Genomic DNA, 24,913 nt, shown 5'->3' with positions numbered 1-24,913 from the left:
ACATTGCAGAAAATAATAAGAGGCCTTGTTTACGTTAAGGATGGTCTGGGCGAATTTAAATTAGTTCAAGCACTGAGGTCTTTGGATGTTAGGAAGCAATAAAAAAATAGTAGAATTTTACATTTTAAATTTTTATAAATAAAATAAAATGATAACATTCAATATATTTTCATAAAGATTGGAAGTCCTTTTGTACTCTAAAAGACATTATTAGTGAGGCAAAAATGTGTGTGAAAATCATGTAAAGTTGCAGCAGTCATCGCAAAAACAAACGTTGCAAGTATGCAAATAGTTCGATAATCATCGGCGGACCTTTCGAAAGGTCACTGGCAACCGGGCCCACCAGGGAGCGTTCGTTAAAGGCACAGCAGCAAATAACAGAGCGTTTTTATATTTTAGAGCCATAGAGAGTATTAAAAAGAACTAAAATATGACTAACTAACATAAGTGGAACTTAGGGAATTTTTTTAAAATAAATAATAAAGAAATGTATATGACCCTTTAACATGGATGTGCCCACATAGGACATACTTTGGCACATTTTGACACATCATACAAGCATTTAAACTGAACTGAGTGATGTTTGCCAGCAACATTTTACTTCAGAGTTCATTAGCAGATGATTCTTTTCAAGCTGTCTGTTAATTAATAAAAATTAAAAAAATGCCTTAATGTTGCCCAATCATGGTCTTTGAGGAGAGAGTTAAGCAATCAGAATGCAATTAAACATCTTATTTGCATATTTTTCTACTTTAATTAGAGAAAACGGATTGTTAGGTGTGATTGTTAATATTTTACAGTTCTGCAGCACAAGATACGAGGAAACTGAGAACAAGCCCTGAGATATATTTGAGTGTTTTTCCATTTTGTTCCCTGGTGGTGAATTTAACTGAAGATTTTCTTGTGTTGTACTGGATTAAGATGTTAATTGAATATGCTCATTTACTGGGGAAGAACATGCATTGTTCAAGGAAAGTGAGAATATCCAGAGAGAACAGGATACTGAAGTGTCTTCTCTTGTCATTACAGGTGAGCCGGTGCCCAGTGAACGATGCCCAGGAGATCCTCCTCCAGCCCAGCAGCCGTGTGAGAGGCCCTGCACTGGAGACTGTGTGCTGGCAGACTGGAGCTCTTGGTCTCTCTGTTCCCAGTTCTGCTCCAGTAAACAATTGGAGGGATACCAGAGCCGCTCGCGGACAATTCTGGCTCTCCCTGCGGCGCGTGAGTTCATTCAGAGTAAACCTTTGATACCAACCTTAACTCAAGACTTTGAACTTAAACTAGACACAGTGAGCATTTACTGAAACCATGCTGTGATTCCCTTCATGTTTGAAAACCTACAGGTGTCATGGGAGTGTGTTTAATAGAAGGGTGTTACATTTTTCAGGCTCCCATGCAGACGATGCAAGTTTGAATCCAGATAGTGAAATTTCCTTATTCAGTTGCCCTCTTTCTCCCCATCATTTCTTCACTTCATAAAACATGCCTAGATATTTAAAACAATTGCATTTGAATAACATTTACAGCTTGCAAACTAAAATATTTACAAAGGAAATACTGCCACGTTCGTCCCCAGTTATGTTCACATTTACTATATCATTATGCATCTTGCAAAATAGTTTTGTAAGCAGAAGTCTTCGAGTGGCCAACACTGTAGATCTGGGGTTTTCAACCTTTATAGACCTAGAGACCCCCCAATCAGACTCTCAGACAACACAGACACCCGATACGAAATGATAGATAGAACTAGGGATGTCCCGATACCGATACTGGTCTGAAAGTGCACTCATGTACTTGTACTCTGATCGGAAAAATTATGCAATACCAAAAACCGATACTATCTGACGTATGAATGTAATTCCGTAAACATTCAGTGCACAAATTAAAATCGCATTATGTCCTAGTGTGACCATTAAACCACAAAGGCTGTGATTTAAATGTGCTGTAAGTGATTTTATCCATTCTAGAATTCCCACAAACTGAGCCGTTGGATTAGCCACGCCCCCTCTTTCCAAAACACCGCACTCCAAAGATACCAAATGAGCTTTATTGAGACCCACACAAGCAGAAATGGTTGTCAAAACCAACAGCAGCAAAATAGCGCCCTCAGCTGACAACTGTTATGAACAACATGGCATAAACATGGCATTAAGCCTCAATAATTCCCTGCAACTACAACACTATGAGAATGCAAAAAATGATTTACAGGCACAAAGTGCCATTGTCCGCGGCACGTGGACACATTTTTGTTTGCTGTTTACACAGTCTAGAGCTGGTGCGATATCTCATGTCACTTATTTTAATTATATCTTTTCAGGGAGTTTTTTCATACCTTTCCATGACAAAAAATAGCTTACAGCACCTTTAATGAGATAAATATACTGTATAGTTTGCATGTGCTACACACTTCAAAGTAAATAAATCTTGTTTTTAAAAATGTATGAATGTAAATTTGAAGCCAGCTGCTCACAAGGAGCTCTAAAAAACTATCATGAGCTGCGCGCGCTATGTTTGTAGCAGATGATAGCGAGCAGAGCACTAATTCACTTTGTAGCATGAGGCACATGCAGACTACATATTGTATTTATTTAATTAAAAAGTAGCCTTTTGTAGTTTAATAATCACATTGGGTCACGTAGCAACCTGCTTTTCCAGAGGTTTGAAGCTACCATCAAAAACACAGAGAAATGGAAAGTGCTTCACTCCAAAATAAAAGCTTCTGCCAAAATAAAAGCTCATTTTAAATGGAAATAGTACAACAGAAATATATCACTACTTTATAGTTATGTAATATTCACTGTAATACTGCTACTACTAATAATAATAAATCAATAGTAAAAGTATTATACTTAACCATATGCGACCCAGCAGCCTCATGTGAGGACTCGCTATTTTGGATTCGCTATACGCAACGCATAATTTAAATGAATAAAAACCGACTGAATACTGTTCACAAGACTCTAGATTGTCATTTAAGGGTTAAACTTCTGCCGCACCGAGTCACGTGACACAACAGCATGACATTGATTTCCTTAAAGCGCTCCTACAGCCGCAACGCCAACAAAAGTGCCTCTGGTAAGAAACCTCTTTAAGTTTTTCATTGAAACTTGTTTGGTTGTAAAGAGGAGAGTCTCTAGTTTCGTTTAATATCTCGCTTTAAAAAATCTGTTCATTTTTCGCACATCAGTGCGCTGATAAACATGATGTCCACATATATGGACACTGGCACCACATTTCCACAAAAGTAGAAAAAACACGTTAGTTATTTGAATAACTTTCAACATGAACACATCTGTGGGTCATTTCACTTCATTTCAATATCCATTTTATGTTTAATTTTGTTATCACAGTACAATACAGTTCTATTCATTAACATTAGTAAATACATTCCTGTATATTTACATTAAGAATAAATGTGTTCATCCAAAAGCTGAAAATGTGTCTTTCAGAGGCTTTATATGGAGTTAGGATGAAAATAAGATGCATTTCAAACTGTTCTGAGACCAGTGCAGACAGACAGCACACTGGAGGTTAAGTCATTCACTAAATAGGGAGCAAGGGAGCATCCTATAGCTCTCTATGCAGTTAAGTGCATTCACTCCTAAAATCTGATCAAAAGTTCAGTTTCAGGCTGCAGATGATGTTTGGATCACTCAACATGTTTGACAGACATGTGACAATGATAATCAGTACATAGATTCACAATTTATAATGTATCATTTTATTTTAACATGGTTGACAGTGATTGGATGATGCTGGACATTACTTTGAATCTGAATTAATTATGCTAATTCCTGATGTAATGTCTGTAACATCTCAAAAACATGAATAATCAACACTCCTGGATACATCATAAACAATTTGATTAAAAAAAAAATGACTTTCTATAAGTTGGTATTATTTAAAATTTCACAACTTAGTCCCGCTGTCCATATATGAGGACATCAATTTTTAGGAAAACTATTTACTCTAGAATATTTTTATTTTTATTTATTTATTTTTTTTTGGTAAATGCACACAGCAGTCACGCTCGGGTCTCAGAAGGTTAAACAATACTGTACATCTGTGATGCTGTTACGCAGTACTTTTTTTTGACAAAAAAAACTTTATTTTTTAATTGTAATTATTTTAAATTGTGCTGTGAGGTATAAAATAATACATTAATATGTTGATAATAAATTGTTCTATTTTCATTTGATTTAAGTTTGAATAAATTAATTTAGTTAGACACCATTTCGATGATAAAATAAAAATAAACTGATATAAAAAAAATTTTTTTTAAAAACAGGTATCAGTATCGATATTGGCAAGTACTGAAAAGGAAGTATCGGTACTCGTACTCATTCTCCAAAAAATGGTACCGGGACATCCCTAGATAGAACGTTAATAGAGTTTTTTAACAACATAATAGAACATTATAATAGAATATAACATTAACTAACATTTAATAATGCTTAATAGAGTGTCATTAGAAAATAAGAAATTCATTAATAGATAGAAATGTGCTGAATTTAATGTTTTATATTTTGCCCCTGCAATTAAACAAAATGAAACATGTTTGAAGAGATGTGTGTGGGATTTGTTGCTGAAAAACTAAAAGGTGGAAATATTTGTCCTTGATACAGCGGTCAGATTAACCTCACCCCGTATCCTGGGGCTTCTTTACGGTCCTGTTATGAGACTCTTTCAGTGTAATTATTCTCTGTGCATATTTTTTAAAACACTAGATTACTTGTTTTATTTGTCTTTGTCCTGTCATGTTTATTTTATGCTGGACCCCATAAAGCAGCTCTTTCTTATCAATTATACATCCTTCCTTTGTTGAAAAACTCTTCAGGGACATGAGTGACCTCTGCATGACCCCTCAAGCACATACAAACATGCACACATAGATGTGCCACAGATATGTGTGTAACAAGAGGCATTTATAAATAATTATATAATGTGTATTACACAATGTATATATTTATTAGGTGTATTTATGAACATGCATATACAGTATAATATGATATATACACCGATGAGCCAAAACATTATGAACACTCACATGTGAAGCGAATAACGTTGATCATCTTCTAACAAGGCCACATGTCAAGGTCTGGGTTGATTAGATGGTAAGCGAACAATCAGTTCTTGTAGTCAACATGTTGAATGCCTGAGTGACTTTGACAAGGGACAAATTGTTATGGCCAGATGACTGGGTCAGAGCATCTCTGAAACGGCAAGGCTTAGGGGGTGCTCCCGGTCAGCAGTGGTCCAAGGAGGGACAAACCACCAACTGGCAACAGGGTATTGGGCGGCCAAGGCTCATCCATGCAGGAGGGCAACGAAGGCTATCACATCTGCAAGGTCCAATGCTCAGATCGGATATTTCAACACATACCTGATTGTTTTTGTTCCACCTGTTTGCAATCACTCGACTGTGTTTACATTATTACCGTATCTATTTTGACCATGAAGTGCATTTGACCTCATTTGACCAGTGATTACAGGTACTTTTGTCGTCCCTACCTAGGACATTTTTTAAAATAGGAAAAGTATCTCATTATTTGTTCAAACATTTTTGTTCATATTGTTATGAACCAACATTTCAAGAATATCATGCTAGAAATGTATTGCTTATACTGCCTACCCCTAATTTTAGGTATGCGTTTGATCAGTATGCATGTTTCCTGGGATTGTATTGCTAGCTATTAGTACACACCTGCAGTCTTTAAATGTACAGTAGATTTTATCAGAGTTATAAATAAATGAATAGTAGTAGTGTTTGCTTGGCTTTGCTTTGGGTGGCTTTTGCATGTAAAAATGGACCCCAAGACCCTTTTGATGTTTGTTTGTTTGTTTGTTTGTAGAGGGCAAGCCGTGTCCTCCAGCCCCTGAGCTGGAGCAGTGGAGACCCTGTGGCACGCATCTGTGCACAGTATACTACTGGGATACTTCACCCTGGGAGACTTGTATGCCAAACTCCATCACAGACGAGGGTAACAGCACAGCCCAGATGGGAAACAAGTCCACATGCGGTACAGGGGTACAGACGCGTCAAATCACCTGCAGGAGAGCTGGGAATGGACATGTAGTACCAAAAAGGTAAAGAAACAAACAGGCAAACAAAATCCTTCACTTTAGATTCAGTGAGAATACAGTTTTGTCTCTCTGTCCCGACTCGACTGCAGGTGTCCAGAGTCCTCTCGTCCTGACTCCATCCGCTCTTGTCCTCTCCCTTGCAAGACTGACTGTGTTGTTACACCTTTTAGTGAATGGAGCCACTGTCCAACTTCCTGTTTACAAGGTACACATACAGTCAATCTTCTGCATTTATATTTATATCCTAACTCGAGAAGTATAATTTGAATAATCTTACTAATGCTACGGTTAACCCTTAATACTCTGGAGCATTTTTGTGCTGCCACCTGCAAATTTTTCACACTCAAATTTAAAAGCTCATCACTCACACATACTGTGGACTAATTTCAAAAATATGGTCTCATTTTTCAGAGAACCCCCCAAATTAAAGAAAAAGACTAATTATTCATAAATAATATTGTATGTGTTTATAATCTTATGATAAACAATGTTTTTTTGAAAGAAAAAAAAAAGATGCTTTTTTTTGTTGTTGTTGTCCTGACTTTGTAAACATGTAATTCTGGTTCTCTTCACTCAACCTCACATTGAAAAGTCTCATTTTATTCCACTAGATGGTAGAAAGCACTAGATAAAAATATTTTTTCTCTATCACATTCCATCACAATATACAGATCTGAAATGTAGGTGGCGCTCTAACACATTTTATCCCTCACAGATGTGCTCGTCCATAGACATTCAGTCTAATTTTCAGTTCAAGCACCACCCTCATTATTTCACTGAATATCTCGGCCTCTGAGTGGACTAGAAGTTTAATCAAGGTGTCATTAGAAAGCTGGGATCCTCCCTTTTGTGATGATATATAACATTTTTATCATCAATAGTCAAGAACAGATCTTTCTGATGATTTGTTTTGCATGCTTTTCCTGCTGGACTGCATATTTTGTTCTGGACATCTAAGATATAACATTGGATTATTCAGCCAAGAAAGCTCACAGACAAGTGAAAGATGGCTCATTTTTTAGAGAACTCCCTAAGATAAAAGCAGATATAAAGTTTTTAACTATTTGGGGCTTCCAGCAGCAGGTATCAGCGCATAAATGAGATGTTTGTATTTGATGACTTACAGAAATCATATTTCACTTTGTGATTCTTTTGAAAATCTTTTGAACTGTGGATTTAGGACAACAAAATAAACTATACAGTCACATTCCTGAGAATCAGAGCTTTCATTTGATATATGACTTGTCCATTTATGTGCTATGTGAAGGACTTTTATTTTCATATAAATATTTCTACCCCATTACCTCTAGGGGGCGCTAATTTTCAACGCAAATGTATGGAGCAATTATTTTGTTATTTTAAGTAACATAAATGCAGAAGAGATGGTTATCTCTGAAAAGTTCATATTCTAAGCTTTTAAATGAGACCTCATATGCCTGACTTATGTATATGTAAACATTTTAAGCATAAACTTTTTCGCCACATAGCACCCCCCTTTGGACCTGTCAGAATAGAGTTTAAGGGGCTCTGGATACTATGCAAGAACCACAGTATTGTACATTTTCTAACTTTGGCTAGTACAAAGGAGAATTTAACAAAAAGGCTTTAAAGCCTGAACCTCCATGAATAAAGTTTTTTGTCTCTTTAAATATGTTCAGTCCTAATGAACCTTAATTGAAGAAAGAAGTTTATTCAGTAATTAAAATGGTGTAGTGATGGTGGCGTAGTGGGCTAAAGCGCATAACTGGTAATCAGTTGCCGGTTCAATCCCCACAGCCACCACCATTGTGTCCTTGAGCAAGGCACTTAACTCCAGGTTGCTATGGGGGGATTGTACCTGTAATAAGTGCACTGTAAGTCACTTTGGATAAAAGTGTCTGCCAAATGCATAAATGTAAATTAAAGAGCCTGATGAAAGGAAAATAATATCAGGTAAGAAGTCCTACTGTCAGAATGTTTGAACATTACCCTACATAAGTTAGGTGTTAAATAACTTTTTATATCATATCATCATCCCTTCACAAAATCAATGCTGTACTATCAAATGTGCATTTCTTAATGACAAATAAATATGCAGCATTATTATTATTGTTAACTGCATTTGCGATACAATAATCTTACTATTATTATTGGTTTTCTTCTCTAGCAACAACGATACTGCAGATATTGTTGACTTTTTGTATGACAAATTGCTTGTTATGTTCCTCATTTGTAAGTCGCTTTTTATTTTATTTTATTTTCTCCATTTAAAGGCCCTAAAACCCAACAGTGCTACCGACACAGGTGCTGGTGCCACCATCTGTAGAACTTGGTGGCACTGCTCTAAAATGTTAGTCTGGAGCCCTTTGTTGTCACCCTATTTGTGTAACCCTTGCGGAAAAAAACATGGTTTTACTATAGTATAATTGTAGTAATCATGACAGCAGTAACTATAGTTAATTTTGCTCTTACATTTGTTTTCACTTTAAACTATTGTTACTGTAGTAAAACCATGGTTAATTTTTGTAAGGGACTGTCATAAATTTATTACTTTGATGTGATTTTATTGAATCAGAACTGATAGCAGAATTATATGATATCATCAGATTGTTATACAGTGGCCAGAAAAAGTATGTGAACCCTTTGGAATTAGCTGGTTTTCTGCATTAATTAGTCATAAAATATGATCTCATCTTCATCAAAGTCACACGTATAGACAAACACAATGTGCTTAAGCTAACAACACACAAACAATTATAATCTTTCATGTTGTAATGAGTCTTCAGGTTCGGGTAATGAAAAGGAGTTGACGGGGAGCAGTGACACGCTTCAGGTAGTTTTTATTCTCTGCCTTTGGTTCGTTTGAGTGCAGCCTTCTTAGGGATTTCTTGTTTGTCAGTTCAAAGCAACAAAACCTCTCAATAACTTCTCGAACACTTCAGCTTCACAACAATAATAATAAAACACACAATAGGGCACGCCAGCCACTGCACTCTGGTGTCGTACTCTCTCTACCTTTCTCTGGCGTGTTCGGCTGTTTTAAGGCGTCTCTCCACTATCACTGTTATGAGAAACAGCTGTTAGAAATCATGTCAACCAGCTTGACGAGCCACACCACTCCCTCTCTCCCACAGACAGACACATGACCACGCCCCCATCACCACACATGTCTTTATTGAACACATCCCAATCCCTAGGCTGAAGACGACAAAAAGTCTAATTAGAGTCCAGGAGTTGGCAAACCTGGCATCTAATTCATGAAACAAAATTGGAGGTGTGGTTTGGAGCTATTTTGAGTTTGCCATTCACAAGAAGCATCTGCTGACGTGGACCATGCCTCGCAAAAAAGATCTCAGAAGACAATCAAGAATTGTTGCTTTGCATCAAGCTGGAAAGTGTTATAAACAAACTGTCTATAAATACAAACGATTTATTACTGTAGCTACTCTCCCTAGAAGTGGCCGTCCAGTCAAGATGACTCAAAGGGAACACCGCAGAATGCTCAATGAGGTACAAATGAACCCAAGAGTGACAGATAAAGACTTGAAGGAATCATTGGAACTGATTAACATCTCTGTTCATGAGTCTACTATACAGAAAACATTAAACAGGCATGGTGTCCATGGCAGGACACCACGAAAGGAAGCTGCTGCTTTCCAACAAAATCATTGCTGCGCCCTGAAGTTTGCCAAAGATCACCTTGACACTCCACAATGCTAGTGGGAATATGTTTTGTGGACTGATGAAACTAAGGTCAAATTGTTTGGGAAGAACACACAGCACTATAAATTACGTTGTGCAGGTCTAATCCACAGAAACGCTTGGTTGAGGTTATTGCTGCCAAAGGAGGATCGACCAGTTATTAAATCCAAGGGTTCACTTACTTTATCCACATCACTGTTAATGTTTAATGGGACATGTTCAATAAAGAACATGAAAGATTATAACTGTTTGTGTGTTGTTAGCTTAAGCACATTGTGTTTGTCTATACATGTGACTTTGATGAAGATGAGATCACATTTTATGACCAATTAATGCAGAACACCAGCTAATTCCAAAGGGTTCACTTACTTTTTCTTGCCACTGTATATCTAAAAATATTTTCTTCTTTAAATAGCTTCAATGTAGTTAGATACTTTTTGAGTAGCTTGTAGTGTGGCTAGTTACTTTTTTAAAAGAGAAGATTCAGTTTCAAAATAGATTCCCCAACACTGATTCTGGTCTAGCAACTGTATATTAAACATCAAATATTGATGTATTTCCTTTTAAGTGAGCACAGACAAATTACTTTGGAGATTCTTTTTGAAAACATTAAAACTATTAATGTTTTACCTTCATGTCTGTGTATGGATCACCCTTACCTTATCTAGTGAATGGTTCTGCAGCAGTCCAGTCCCGACACAGGATTATCATCCAGAGGCCTGCTAATGGAGGTCAAGAGTGTCCAGACACACTTTATGAGGAGAGAGAATGTGACCCGCTCCCTCTCTGTCCGACTTACAGGTGAGGAGAGAAAAACCCTGAACAAACTGGCTTTGAAATGTACACACTTCTGTTGCTAAAGTGTACCAGCACTAGAAATATGAGATATAATTGGATGTAATCCAGACAGACACGTGTTTACTGTGCACTCATGTGTGTTGGCAGATGGCAGACGCATCGCTGGCATCAGTGTGTTCTGGTACCTGATTGGGTGAGACAGGCTGTGGGCGGGCCCTCAGAGGCTTGTGGAATTGGCTTAGAGACGAGAGGTAAGTGACAGTAGAATCTCTGTATGATTTATAGTTTTATCTGTTAAGTTCTGCAAAAAGGACAGTAACTTGCTATCTCTGGTGAGAGTCATTCTCTATAAAATAAATCAAACTTCCAACTTTAAAGGTTGATTGAACTATCTAATGTAGAAATAGTCCTAGGTCAAACAGCATTTCAAACTGAGAGAACTTATATATGTTTGGTCACGAAGGCAGCGTTGACCAGTCTTGGTGTGTAAATAATGAAAGCTAATCATTTAGGATGTTGCATAGTAGCTATTTGGACTTGATTTGTGGACGTGTATTGTATTTTTTATGTATCTTTTAATGTATTTTTGCAAAATATCTGAAAAGGATTGTGCATTAAGTGGAAATTCTGTGAAGTAGAAATTTAGAGTTTGTTGTTTTAGTAAATAAAACACGAATAAAACTAATAAAACACCTTGATATTGTTGCATCTGCTATTGAGTGACTGGGGAAATACCCATATGCTCATGCCACAGCAATTTAACTTCGTGCTTTTGATCAAAACATGGTGGCTTGTGGGTTTACACCAATAATTGCTATATAGAAGTTTTGTTGCAAATAGTTTTGTATTGAGGCTGTTTAATGAAAGTAATTCCTTGATCAATTTACAATGCAACAAATGTAGATTTCATTGTATTGTGTAATATTGGAAATAACCACCAAAACCCTAGTTAGTAAAACCATGCAACTAAGAGTTATGTACATATAGGGCACGTATTAAATTAAATGAAAAACAAACTTTTTTTTTAACTAAACCAACAAAACCTGTTTGAGTTTTTGTGTGTTTTTTAACAACTCATCCACAGATTTAAAGAAAGTCTACAGTAATTTGTAACTAAGTTGGTCACAATTAAGACTATAAACTTAAAGGGACAGTTCACCCAAAACTGAAAATTCTCTCATCATTTACTCACCCTCATGCCATCCCAGATGTGTGTGACTTTCTTTCTTCTGCTGAACACAAATGAAGATTTTTAGAAGAATATTTCAGCTCTGTAGGTCCATACAATTCAAGTGAATAGTTTGAACTTTGAAGCTCCAAAAATCACAAAGGCAGTGGCTCAGGTGGTAGAGCAGGTTGTCCACTAATCGCAGGGTTAGTGGTTTGATTCCTGCATGCCGAAGTGTCCTTGGGCAAGACACTGAACCCCAAGTTGCTCCCAATGGCAGGCTAGCGCCTTGCATGGCAGCTCTGCTGTCATTGGTGTGTGAGTGTATGTGTGAATGGGTGAATGAGACACAGTGTAAAGCACTTTGTAGAACTGCTAAGGTTAAAAAAGGTGCTATATAAGTGCAGACCATTTACCATAAAGGCAGCATAAAAGTAATCCATAAAACTCCAGTGGTTTAATCCATGTTCTCTGAAGTGATCCAGTCGGTTTTAAGGAAGAACTGACCAAAATATAACTACATTTTCACTATAAATCATGACAATTTCAAGCTTGATTACACTTCCTAGCACCATCTAGCACTCTGCACATGAGTCAAGCACTAGGAAGTGTAATCAATCTTGAAATCATGCAATTGTAAGTTGTACAGTGAAAAAGGAGTTACATTATGGTCTGTTCTTTACCTAAAACCAATTCAATCACTTCTGAAGACATGGATTAAACCACTGGAGTCGTGTGGATAACTTTTATGCTGCCTGTATGTGCTTTATGGAGTTTCAAAGTTCTGGTCACCATTCACTTGCATTGTATGGACTTACAGAGCTGAAATATTCTTCTAAAACCTTCATTTGTGTTCAGCAGAAGAAAGAAAGTCATACACATCTGGGATGGCATGAGGGTGAGTAAATGATGACAGAATTTTCATTTTTGGGTGAACTGTCCCTTTAAAAGCAGATTGTGGAACTAGTTACATAAACAAGATTGGAATTGAATCACCTTGACATTTGTGACAGAGTAGAGACCGTTCGGACTTTATAGAGCCTGAATATTTCTCCTACAGTGTTTCCCACAGTCATTTCTGTGTCTTCTAGAAAGTTGTCAGATTGTGAACGATGACTCTTCACAGCAGTGTTTGACTGTCTGTGGTGTGACATCTGACATCCCATCTACACCCTCTTTTCAAAAGTCCTGCTGGTGTTTCATTTAAATTTGAAGGCAAGTGCTGGTCTATAAGGACACAGCAGGGGTCCTCTGAAAGCGTGTTTCAGCGTCCAGCGAGCACGTGTCCCTGGTAACCAGAGTTCAGGTGACTGCATCTGAAATGCAGTTGGCATCACTTTATGAATGACTAACAAGGCTAGATAATAATTTCCAGCAAGATAAATTATGTGCACATTGAAACTTAAGCAGAACTAATTTAATGTGTAAATTTTTCGTAAAACCATGACCATGGCTTTTTCATCTTTTCCTTTCCTTTCCTTAACCGTGACTATGTATGTTTTATGAACAATTTGCATAAAACTCGTGTTTTATGAATGAGGTCCAGTCTGTCCTCTAAAGTGCTTGCTTTCTTTAAAATAAGTGCCACTTTGGTTAGACATTCCTTGGATCTGCTGTACAGACTATCATGTATAAGGTCTGCTTTTGACTTTGTCATAAATCATTGCACAAATTCACACAAATATTGATTGTTTTTCAGGCCACTCCCCATCTGTTTCTCTTCTTTCTCCCTCTTTCTTTCCTCTGTCCATGTCTGCAGAGGTGACGTGTGTTGGTGTGGATGATTCTCCAGCAGATATGGCCGACTGTGTGAGGTGGGCAGGTGTGATGCCCATCCAGGTGAGAGAGTGTCGGGTGCCATGTAGAGATGAATGTACTTTCACTTCCTGGAGCAGATTCACCCAGTGCCAGGGCTGCGGAAGCTGGCGCACTCGTACACGATCACTGATAGGTAACACCCTATACTTTCACCCACAATTAAGAACTGTTTTAGCGTTGAAGGAATTATGCAAATCAGGTCATGTTGCAAACACGTCAGTTCTGAGTTCTGGGCTCTGGAGGATTTTCTTTAAAATAAGTAATATGTGCAATAAGTAATCCAAAAGTGATCAAAGTAGATTAAAAGTAGCAAGAGGGTGTGGATGGCAGCTTGATAATCTCAGTGGTAACTATATATTTAGACATATTACATATACATAGGTCTATACTGTATATTAAGTATAGGCTATTGTTCTGAAAGTAAAAAGCAACTAATAATACAAGAAACTTTAGGCTGATATTCGCACACCGCGAAAAACACATAGCAGGTGCGTTTACTTACACGACCCTCTACTGCAGCGCTGCTTAACATGATATGCATTGCGTTATGAGCAGCTCATAATGAGCATGGGTGATGGGCTAATTTCATCACACTTTAACAATGTTCACCGTTCTATTTAGTTCATAACAAAATAAAACGGGATGCACGAATATGAGGAAGGATTACTGCAAGAGGAAGATTTGGCATGCAGGTTCGAGGGGCTTTAGAATGGATGGACTAAAATACATACTCCTCTCTTGCCAGAGTCGTGCGATTGTGAGGATAAAGTGCGAGCGTGAGGCGATCTTTGTGTTGCGCAACTACTACCGGGTCCTTGAATAATGTATAACGTGATTAAAGGCAGCTGGTGAAGATTCTGGTGCCTCCTAGGGAGTTGGTGCCCTATGCAGACTGCATAATATGCGCATAGGGAGCGGCGGTACTGTCTCTCACTCACGTGAGAGTGATTATTACGAATGCCGGTGGTGGATCAAACAGTAATTTGCGGACCCCCTACGGCACCATGGCGGACCCCCTGTTGAAGACCCTTGCGCTAAGACGTTTCAATACCACGTCTGTTTTCCTACATTTGCAGTTTGGAGATTTGAAGTCCATTTTCAAACTTTGAAAATAAACAAATTATGTCCATGACAATCACATTTTATGAAACAAATATTTATGAGATTTGTGTTAAACCTTCTAGAGGTCATTTGTATTTATGATCTAATTTGAACTGGTATTTTTCCACCTGTTGATGTAGAGTGATTTTTAAGTCACTGTCTAAATTGAGCGATGAATTGCGTTCTGATACAATCACTGTTAATACTAGCCATGATTTGTGTGTCAGTGGATGAAAATGATTAATAATACTTACATTCCCTATAATTTAATGGAGCATACATCCAAATCATGATGAGAATAATATCGTTTTTATGCTTATAAAAGGGGTGTGTCCATATTTTTATTCTTCTAATTCATTGCATAGTCCATTTACACTACCAACTTCTTATGCATGTGCTGTCTTGGTTTATATGACTCGTGCTTGACATGGAATGGACAGTATAATAGGACACAGATGGTGCAAGAACTGGAGAAAAACCTCAGAATTAAATTGCACTTGACCCAGTCCATTAGCGCTGTGCGCACGCAATTATTATCACACCCGATTATTGTTTTTCACCATAATGTTAACAATAGTTTACCGTAAATGTACATGTATTATCTCGTTAAATCGATCATTTTTCATCGTAAATGGTAAGTTAACAACCACCAATTAATTTATGTACAGCTATAATAGCTAGAATATGTACACAAACATATCTGTTAAATAATGTTTTCATTTTTAAATATTAATTTTACATTTCCACAATTGTGCCAGGCCAATAGCACTGACTTTTGTGAACAAGGCACAATCTATAATAAGCATTATTTATAATTTCTTACTTGAAAACCTCAAGGCACAGCTCTGTTTCAGCACTGATTGCACCTGCTGAAACTGGACTGCTAGTCGGTGAAAAAGATGCATGGAAAAGTGTCGCAACTGTTTAGTGAACTCATGCTTTTTCAAATGCTTTCTGTCATCAAACTCTCAGGTCGCAGTAAGAAACGCTGGCGTTGTCAACAAGAAGAGTTGTTTCCTCTCCTGGAGAAAGAGGCCTGTCCTTGTGATGAGTTTCACTTGCAGTCTCAGGGTGTTTGGTCCTCTTGTCTTCTCACAACAGCAGAGAACAAGGCTTTGCATCCTCTGGTTCAAGGAGTATACCACCAGGACTGGCAAACCCATAGGAGGAAGAGCGAGTGTGGGCACGGGAAGCGCTACAGAGCCCTGGCCTGTCTGGACCATCAGGGACGATTAGTGGAGCCAGCGCTCTGTAACAGCCCAGGTGATGTTCTCTTTGAATAAATAAATCTACATTATGATTATTGACAAAGTGCACAGCCATTGCCTTACCTCCCCATTTCCTGTGTTTTTGTTCATTGTATGTTCTGACTTTTTGCCAGCTTTACAGATCACATAGAGAGTTTGCACTCAATTTTGAAATCCAAGATGACCGCTTTTTTTAAGTTTGAAAAAGAGGACATATGGTCACCCTGTCATAAAGGAATTTGTGCGTTTGATGTTACAGGTTATGAAGAGGAAGTCTGTCATGTGCCCTGTTCTACAGACTGTAGGCTGAGTGAGTGGTCTGATTGGTCGGCCTGCAGCGCCTCCTGTGGTGGGGGTGTAAAAGTTCGTTCTCAGTGGCTACAAGAAAAACCTTTCAATGGAGGACGACCCTGCCCGAAACTCAATTACAAAAATCAGGTGAGAACTATATTTCAAATGAATTGAAATGTTTTAGACTAGTAAAGCAGTAAGTTTTAACCAGCCACAGGGACAAGTTGCCTGCTATGAAGTAAACACATGTACGTGTCTATGCCTTTATATATATATAATAAATATCTTCATCTGTGTGTGGCAGTCACATAGGACAGGGCAGTGTGTGTAAATACCTTCTGTATTATTCATTATTCATTTGGCTCCCTTGGCAGGCCACTTTCAACCATTTCTACAAGGTTTTTCAACCAAATTTTTGTTCTAGTCAGACAAGACTAGGGTTGATAGAGATCACCAGGGACAGAACCTCTTATTCCACCAGTTTTTGCTCTTTTTCTTCTTGTTTCTCTCTCTTTTTATAAGCTCTTTATATTCCATCAGGGCAGGTCAACCAACATTAAAGTTTCATGGATCTGAACTGCAGTCTGCAAACGTTTCTTTCAGCTCAGTTTCACTCATATAAATGAACTATTATATAGCTAGCCTTTAATTCATTTCCCTTTTCTTTCCTTTTTCCTCCTTTCCTTTCCTCTTTTCATTTTCTTCCTTTTCTTTCCTTTAATTTCTTTCCCTTTTCCTTTCTTTCCTTTACTCCCTTCCTTGTGTTTTATTTACTTCCTTTCCCCTTTCCTTTCTGTCTTTTCCCTTTTCCTTTTTTCATTTTCTTTCCTTTCCTTCCTTTCCCTTTTCATTTTTCTCTTTCTTCTCTTTCCTTTCCTTTTCCTTTCTTTCCTTTCCCTTTCTTTCCTTTTCCTTTCTTTCCTTTTCTTTTCTTTCCTTTCGATCCTTTCACTTTCTCTCCTTTCGTTCCTTTAATTTATTTCCCTTTCCTTTGATTTCCTTTTTCCTCTTTTCCTTTCCTTTTCCATTCTTTTCCTCTTTTTCTTTCCTTCCTTTTCTTTCCTTTACTTCCTTTACATTTCCCTTCATTTCTTTTACTTCATTCCTTGTCTTTTCTTTATTTACTTCCCCCTTTCCTTTTCTTTTCTTTGCTTTCGTTCCTTTTCCTTTCCTTCCTTAACTTCCTTTCCCTTTTCCTCTTTCCTTTCTTTTCCTTCCTTTCCCTTTCTTTCATTTACTTCCTTTGTTGTCTTTTCTTTACTTCCTTTCCCCCTTCCTCCTTTCCTTTCCTTTCATTCCTTTCATTCCTTTATTTAATTTCCCTCTTTTCCTTATCCTTTATTTTCCTCTTTTCCTTCCTTTTCTTTCCTTACATTCCTTCTTTCTTTCTTTTACTTTCTTTTCCATTTTTCTTTCCTTTCCCTCTTTCTTTTCCTTCCTTTTCCTTTCTTTCCTTTACATCCTTCCTTGTCTTTTCTTTACTTCCTTTCCCCTTTCATCCTTTCCCTTTTCATTTCTTTACTTTTTCTTCTTTCTTTTTCTTTCCTTTTAATTTTCTTCCTTTTCTTTTTCCATTCCTTCCTTCCCTTTTCCTTTTTTCCCTTCATTTCCTTCTTTTACTTTATTTTCCTTTCCTTCCTTTTTTCTCTTATCCTTTCCTTATCATTTAACTTCTTTTCCTCTTTTCCTTTTCTTCCTTTTCTTTCCTTACATTCCCTCCCTTTCTTTCCTTCATTTTCCTTTTCCTCTTTCTTTTCCTTCCTTTTCCTTACTTTCCTTCACTTCCTTCCTTGTCTTTTCTTTACTTCCTTTCTCCTTTTCCTTTCCTTCCTTTCCACTTTTCTTTCCTCCTTTCTATTTTTCCCTTTTCTTTCCTTCCTTTACTTCATTTTCCTTTTCCTCTTTCTTTTCCTATCTTTCCCTTTCTTTCCTTCACTTCCTTCTTTGTCTTTTCTTTCCTCCTTTTCCCATTTCCTCGTTTCCCTTTCTTTCCTTTTCTTTCCTTTCATTCTTTTCACTTCCTTTTCTTTCCCTTTCCCTTTGCCTTTTCTCCCTTATCTTCCTTTCCCTTTTCCTCTTTTCCTTTCTTTTCCTTCCTTTCCCTTTCTTTCCCTTTCTTTCCTTTACTTCCTTCCCTTCCTTGTCTTTTCTTGACTTCCTTTAATTTCCTTTACTTTGTTTTCCTCTTTTCCTATTCTGTCCTTTAAATTTCCTTTTCTTCCTTTTCTTTTTTCTTTCCTTTTCTTTCCTTTATATACTTTTCCTTCCTTTACTTTCTTTCTTTCTTTCTCTCTCTCTCTCTCTCTCTCTCTCTCTCTCTCTCTCTCTCTCTCTGCTGATATAAATACCTACAAAGGCTCAGGTTAGTACCCAAGATAATTGTATGTGTGTGGTAGTTTTATTTATTTATGTATGTGTGTGGGAGTGTGTGTGTACGTTTGTCTGTCTTAAAATGTAAGCAAGTGTTTAACTTTTTATTGTCCTTGTACATGTGTATTTAGATGGTCAGATAAATATATATGCACTTGTGTATAGATGTACATGTCATAACTACAAACACAGTTATGGTTATGTTTTCTGTGGTCAGGTGTCAGAGGTGCTGCCCTGTTACTCAGACTGCGGTCAGTATGTGTGGGAGCTGGAGTCCTGGTCTGTATGCTTCATAAACTCTCCAAACAATAACACTACTACAACTAACACTACACCCACCCTGCCCGCCTGTGGAGAGGGCTTCCGCACTCGAAAAATCCGGTGAGCTCATCCTTTAATGAGTTCATTATCTCTGAAGTCATCAAAATAGTTATTAATAATCCATTGTTTAATTAAAAAGAAGTTAACCTGTGCCCCCATTGAGCACTGAGACTGTTCTGGCACAGAACAGCATGTGAATATGTTGGATTTTACCTTTGCAATGCAATGATAAAACTGTTGTGCGTTATACAGCAAAATTGTCTTATTAGTCAATGTTCAAAACAGAGGAGAGGCCACATGAGTGCCAAACAGATTCAAAGAGTCACTTTTAAACACTTTCAAGCTCCAAAAAGGACATAAAGGCATTATAAATGTAATCCAGTGGTTTAATCCATGTTTTCTGAAGCTACAGCGCTCTGTTGGTCCCCATTGACTTTTATTGTATGGATATAAACGCATCATATATCCATCAAAATATCTTCATTTGTGTTCCGCAGAAGAAAGAAAATCATATGAGTTTCATATGAGACGATGGGTGAACTGTTCCTTTAAGAGCTAATAGCCAACAGCACCTCTGCACCTTTCCTTTGTAAGACATTGGCATGTGCTTGTCTCTGATTGACAGATGTGTGAAGAGGGGAGGGCTGCACCAGGATGAGAGCGTTGATGACTCTCTGTGTGACCAGGAGGAACAGCCAATCACAGCTGAGACCTGTCTACTGCCATGCCCCGCCCACTGTGTGACATCAGAGTGGAGCCAATGGACCAAATGTACCGTGGTCAGTTCAACTGATGGATAGTGTCTCATGATTAGTGTTTATTGCTTTAGTGTGTGTGTATATATATATATATATATGCACTGATGTAATTATTTACAGTAGTTTAAACGCAGAAAATAAAAGTCTTGTTTACACAAATGCACTTAGAATGGAAGTCTATTGGTCAAGGCAATGCACAGGAATAAATGCTAAAATGCATACTGTTTTGAAGGTATAGCCATAATACTTAAACATTATACACAACATGAGAACATCAGACTAGAGGGATAGAATTGCTTACTAACTCTTTCAACTCCTGTCATGACCATGTAAAGCCAATAAATCTGGTAAATTTTGCATGCAATGATGCCAGAAGTGGTATGATCCGTAACTATACGAGAACCACTGTTTACATGGAGCAAACTCTGCCCACTGGAATTACTTCAGTAATGCATGAACCTAGAACAGATGTCCCAATGCTAAAAAGACAATTTAGACAAATTTTTATAAGGATGCATTACTTTAAGTGCTTTAACACAATACGTGCTTCATATTTCTGCTTTTAAACCAACAGTATGGTACAGATGCTGTCGATAGAGCTCAACTTGAAGTAAACCGGAGCATTCGTTAAAGAACAATAGATGTAAATGAGGAAGTCTTCACAGGGAAATATTTGTACAGTGTGTATTGATTTGTTTAAATGTTTGTTTGTGTACTTTCAGGATTGTAATGACAATGATTTGAGATGGAGGAGTAGAAATGTGTTGAGATGGCCAGAAGGGAAACATACCTGCCCTGATCTAAACCAGACTCAACCCTGTTTCAGCATGAAATGTCGCAAATACTCATACATTTACTCAGGTACTGCCACAGTGTCCAGACTTTACATTTACAGATCGTCAGAATGTGTTCCGTCCACATTATACAGTAGAGCGAGTGAAGAAATATGTGTTTGTGTGTGTGTGTGTGTGTGTGTGTGTGTTTGTGTGTGTATGTGTGTGTGTGTGTGTGTGTGTGTGTGTGTGTGTTGTGTGTGTGTGTGTGTGTGTGTGTGTGTGTTTGTGTGTGTGTGTGTTTTTTGTGTGTGTGTGGTGTATGTGTGTGTGTGTTTGTGTGTGTCTTTGTTTGTGTGTGTGTGTGTGTGTGTGTGTGTGTGTGTGTCACAGACTGGAGTAGCTGTCAGCTCAGTGAGTATGCAGTATGCGGCAGAGGAATCAAGACGCGACTCTTGAACTGTGTCCGTAGCGACGGGAAGCTGGTGGAACTGAGCATGTGTGAAGAGGTGAACGTTTTTTTCTCAATTAATACACCGCAATCAAAAATATAGCGAGTAATAGCTAAGTACATGTCTTTGAGATACACCAATCAGTCACAACATTAAAAACACCTGCCTAATATTGTGTATTTCTCCCTCGTGCCGCCAAAACAGCGCCAACCCGCATCTCAGAACAGCATTCAGAGATGATATTCTTCTCACCACAATTGTACAGAGTGGTTATCTGAGTTACCGTAGACTTTGTCAGTTCAAACCAGTCTGGCCATTCTCTGTTGACCTCTCTCATCAACAAGGTGTTTCCGTCCACAGAACTGCAGCTCACTGGATGTTTTTTGTTTTTGGCACCATTCGGAGTAAATTCTAGAGACTGTTTTGTGTGAAAATCCCAGAAATACTCAAACCAGCCCGTCTGGCACCAACAATCATGCCACGCTCCAAATCACTGAGATCACATTTTTTCCCCATTCTGATGGTTGATATGAACATTAACTGAAACTCCTGACCTGTATCTGCATGATTTTATGCACTGCTTTGCTGCCACACGATTGGCTGATTAAATAATCACATGGATGATTGTTGGTGCCAGATGGGCTGGTTTGAGTATTTCTGGGATTTTCACACACAACAGTCTCTAGAATTTACTCAGAATGGTGCCAAAAACAAAAAACATCCAGTGAGTTGCAGTTCTGTGGACGGAAACACCTTGTTGATGAGAGAGGTCAACAGAGAATGTCCAGACTGGTTTGAACTGACAGAAAGTCTACGGTAACTCAGATAACCACTCTGTACAATTGTGGTGAGAAGAATATGGCCCTTTTTATTTTATTTTTTGTCGAGTTACAAGCCTTTATTTTTGGGTATGCCACTGAAATAGGAAATCTTTAAAAACACCTTCAGAGCTTAAAGGGTTAAAGACAACTTGACTGTTTCACAAATGAAGCAAGGGTTGAACACCAGTGACAAATTCTCTTAAAAGCATCACAAAAAATACACCACTGATCAGACTATAACTATACCTCAATAAATATTACCATTAAATGAAAAAATATCTCTGTAGAGCTGAGGAGGGCGGGGCCGGGCTGGAATGAGACACACCCGGTCCCCAGTCAGCCTGATGGGGCGCGCGAGGGATAAAGGCGGCCGGGGACGACAGTTCGAGAGAGAGAGAATTACAGCACAGCTGTCTGTCTGTCTGTCCCGGCCGCCTTTATCCCTCGCGCGCCCCATCAGGCTGATTGGGGACCGGGTGTGTCTCATTCCAGCCCGGCCCCGCCCTCCTCAGCTCTACAATCTCACATGAGCATTAAACAATGTAACACCACTGACATATTTACATGAACCATATAGTTTTTGTAATTTCAAAATACATGTTTTTAACATTGATAACACTAATGATGTGAAATCAAGGGACAAACGTTCTTTTTAAATTGTACTCTGTCTGAAAAGTAATTGCATTACTTATTACTAATTATTTTGTAAAACCCTGATGAACCTCAACCAGATGAACAATACAAGCATAGACATGAAACTGTTCTTTTAATTCTTTCAAATAAATCAAATAAAAATCTAATAAATTATTCATGAACTGGCCAAAGAATTAAAGGGGCAGCGTTAAATTACAAAACATATATTTTAACATTAAAAGTTACATTTTGATTTAAATTCACTATTGTTTTATATAGAATTGTTCTACAATCTATATAGTATTTAATGCAATTACATCAGAAGTAACTGAAAATATTATTTCAGTTATTAATTATTTAGTAATGCATTACACCCAACACTGGTCACGTTAAAGACTGCCAGCAGCTCTGATTTCATTGAAATCTGAACTTTAACAATATTCTACTGCTGCCATGAAATCACTGATATTTCCTAGTTTTGATATTTCTGTGTTTTCTTCTCTTCTCTAGTTGGGTCCATCACGTGGAAAGCTCTCTGCCCCCTGTGAGGTGGGCTGTCCCGTCAACTGTCTGCTCACGGAGTGGTCCACCTGGTCAGAATGCTCACACACCTGCGGAAGCCAAAGTATGATCTGACATCACTGTTCCTGAAGCCCTTGACATGATTGGTCACATTCATCAAGCATTTTCTGAAATATATGTTCAGTAAAAATTAATCTAGCACAAAGATGGATTATAAACTGGACGAATGCTTGAAATCTGCCCTTAATCTAGTGTCACCCTTGTGAGCTCAGTCATGCATCCTGTTTTCATCCTGCTATTGTTATGGGTGAAATTAAAAGCATTAATCAGACTCGTTTATTTCAATTCAAGGCTCTGTCAGTCTCATGACAGTCAACATTCCCAACGAGGAAAACGGCTTAATAATTATACTAAATAATGGGTGCACCTACACATCATGAATCAGTATATAGTGAACACGAATTCAGGAACAACATTAGAACACTTATGACTCAATCACCTGTGACACGATAAGAAACGCAGCTGGTATCAATCAATAACATTGCCGTTGTGCAGTTCTGTGGTTATTACAGTGTTATTAAAGTGTAATAACAATGTTATTATGAAGAAATAACAATATATTTAAAAGTTATAGTATCACTTTTATGCACATTTATAATAACAAAGAAAAGCATGTGTGTATTATCCAGGTCACATGACGCGGTCCAGGGTTGTTGTGCAGTCTGCAGGAGAGGGAGGTCGTCCCTGTCCATCACAGCTCTCCCAAACACGCCCCTGTCCCATCAGGCCTTGCTACAGCTGGAGGCTGGGCGACTGGAGCTCATGCAGAGTGGAGGTAGAACATCCAACTGCTCTGCAAACAACGTGACCACCAGAGATGTCCTGAGGTGTAAACGGGGTCTCTTTCTTACTATCTCTGTTCTTCAGGGGGCCGACTGTGGTGAGAGTGTAAGTCAGAGGGAAATGTCCTGTATGGTGCACTGGGGTTCTCTCTCAGGTCCTCCTCAGCCTCTTCCTGTCGAGGACAAATGGTGTTTGTGGAATCCACTGAGTAAAGTCAGTGAAACGGAGTTACGACAGCCCTGTACGGTCCCCTGTCCAGGTTTGCACCTCATATTTAGTCTAAGAAATGAGTCGAGCTAGACGGCATGCCCAAATGATAATGATATTAATCCAAATGATTTCCGTCCTATACGTCAGGCGAATGTCACCTGACCAAATGGTCACCATGGAGTTCTTGTCAGCTGCTATGTCTTGATGGGCGGAGTTTCGAGACGTGGGGTCGACAGGCGCGCTCTCGAGCCGTAGTCACACAGGCCCCGGAGAACCAGGACACCTGTCCCAGCCAGGTGTACGAGACACGCTCATGCCAAGGTCTGTGAGAAGCCACACATTCACAAACAGCAGTGCTACCTCTCCAGAAATGGTCATATTCATTTTTTCAGTCAAGTACAGCTTCTATCTGTCTAAAGTCTCTTAAAAAACATACTTCAAATCAGCAATAAACTTTGACACCAGTAGTATCATAAATTATGCTTCTTTAGCTCAAATCATGGCAAAAGAATGCTGTTTTTCTGTCTAATGCACATGCAAATTCTTGAATGAACAAACAGGAGATTGACTGCTTTAACTGTGCGTCACGATTTCTCCCATTGATATGTTTACAAGTGACCCGTCTTATAACGTCTCTGTGCACAGTATGTGAATCTTTGTGTACACAGATTTACCACAATATCACATGATTATTTAAATCTCTTTCTTGACTTTATTTTTTATTGGACTGCTAAATTTGTTTACCAGTTTTTTTTTTCCAAGCTAACTGGACACCACTCATTGAACTAAACATGAAATGTCATGAAACAACCAGGTTAGCATACTGCTGTTTGAAATGTTTGTCGTGGAATAAAACATACCGTTTAACTTACTATTTTTTTTAAAGTAGGCAGGGTACAGTATATCCACCTTTTTCCTGAACACGGAATTGGTGTTCCATGATTCTTAAAGGCAGCCTGTGCTGCCAGTGTTTTCAATCGCATCAGTGTATGTTTTAATGAATTATGTGATGTTTAGCGTAT

At 38.2% G+C, this 24,913-nt stretch overlaps 1 protein-coding gene across 1 annotated transcript in view; it reads left to right on the top strand.

Moving 5' to 3' along the window:
- Nucleotides 1–24,913, top strand: part of thsd7bb (thrombospondin, type I, domain containing 7Bb) — a 65,966-nt gene that overhangs the window by 32,064 nt on the left and 8,989 nt on the right. The window contains exons 7-23 of the mRNA XM_051672182.1: nt 1,030–1,221; nt 5,853–6,087; nt 6,174–6,289; nt 10,434–10,566; nt 10,711–10,814; nt 13,491–13,682; nt 15,623–15,913; nt 16,157–16,335; nt 18,545–18,550; nt 18,776–18,939; nt 19,505–19,658; nt 20,360–20,498; nt 20,804–20,919; nt 22,827–22,941; nt 23,528–23,673; nt 23,766–23,940; nt 24,039–24,212. Of these exons, the coding sequence (XP_051528142.1) occupies nt 1,030–1,221; nt 5,853–6,087; nt 6,174–6,289; nt 10,434–10,566; nt 10,711–10,814; nt 13,491–13,682; nt 15,623–15,913; nt 16,157–16,335; nt 18,545–18,550; nt 18,776–18,939; nt 19,505–19,658; nt 20,360–20,498; nt 20,804–20,919; nt 22,827–22,941; nt 23,528–23,673; nt 23,766–23,940; nt 24,039–24,212 (2,631 nt within the window). The remainder of the gene's footprint in view (nt 1–1,029; nt 1,222–5,852; nt 6,088–6,173; nt 6,290–10,433; nt 10,567–10,710; nt 10,815–13,490; nt 13,683–15,622; nt 15,914–16,156; nt 16,336–18,544; nt 18,551–18,775; nt 18,940–19,504; nt 19,659–20,359; nt 20,499–20,803; nt 20,920–22,826; nt 22,942–23,527; nt 23,674–23,765; nt 23,941–24,038; nt 24,213–24,913) is intronic.

This window comes from Myxocyprinus asiaticus, chromosome 35 (assembly GCF_019703515.2).
Source record: "Myxocyprinus asiaticus isolate MX2 ecotype Aquarium Trade chromosome 35, UBuf_Myxa_2, whole genome shotgun sequence".
In the NCBI taxonomy this organism is placed as follows: Eukaryota; Metazoa; Chordata; class Actinopteri; order Cypriniformes; family Catostomidae; genus Myxocyprinus; species Myxocyprinus asiaticus.
This window is presented reverse-complemented; position numbering and strand designations above follow the sequence as displayed.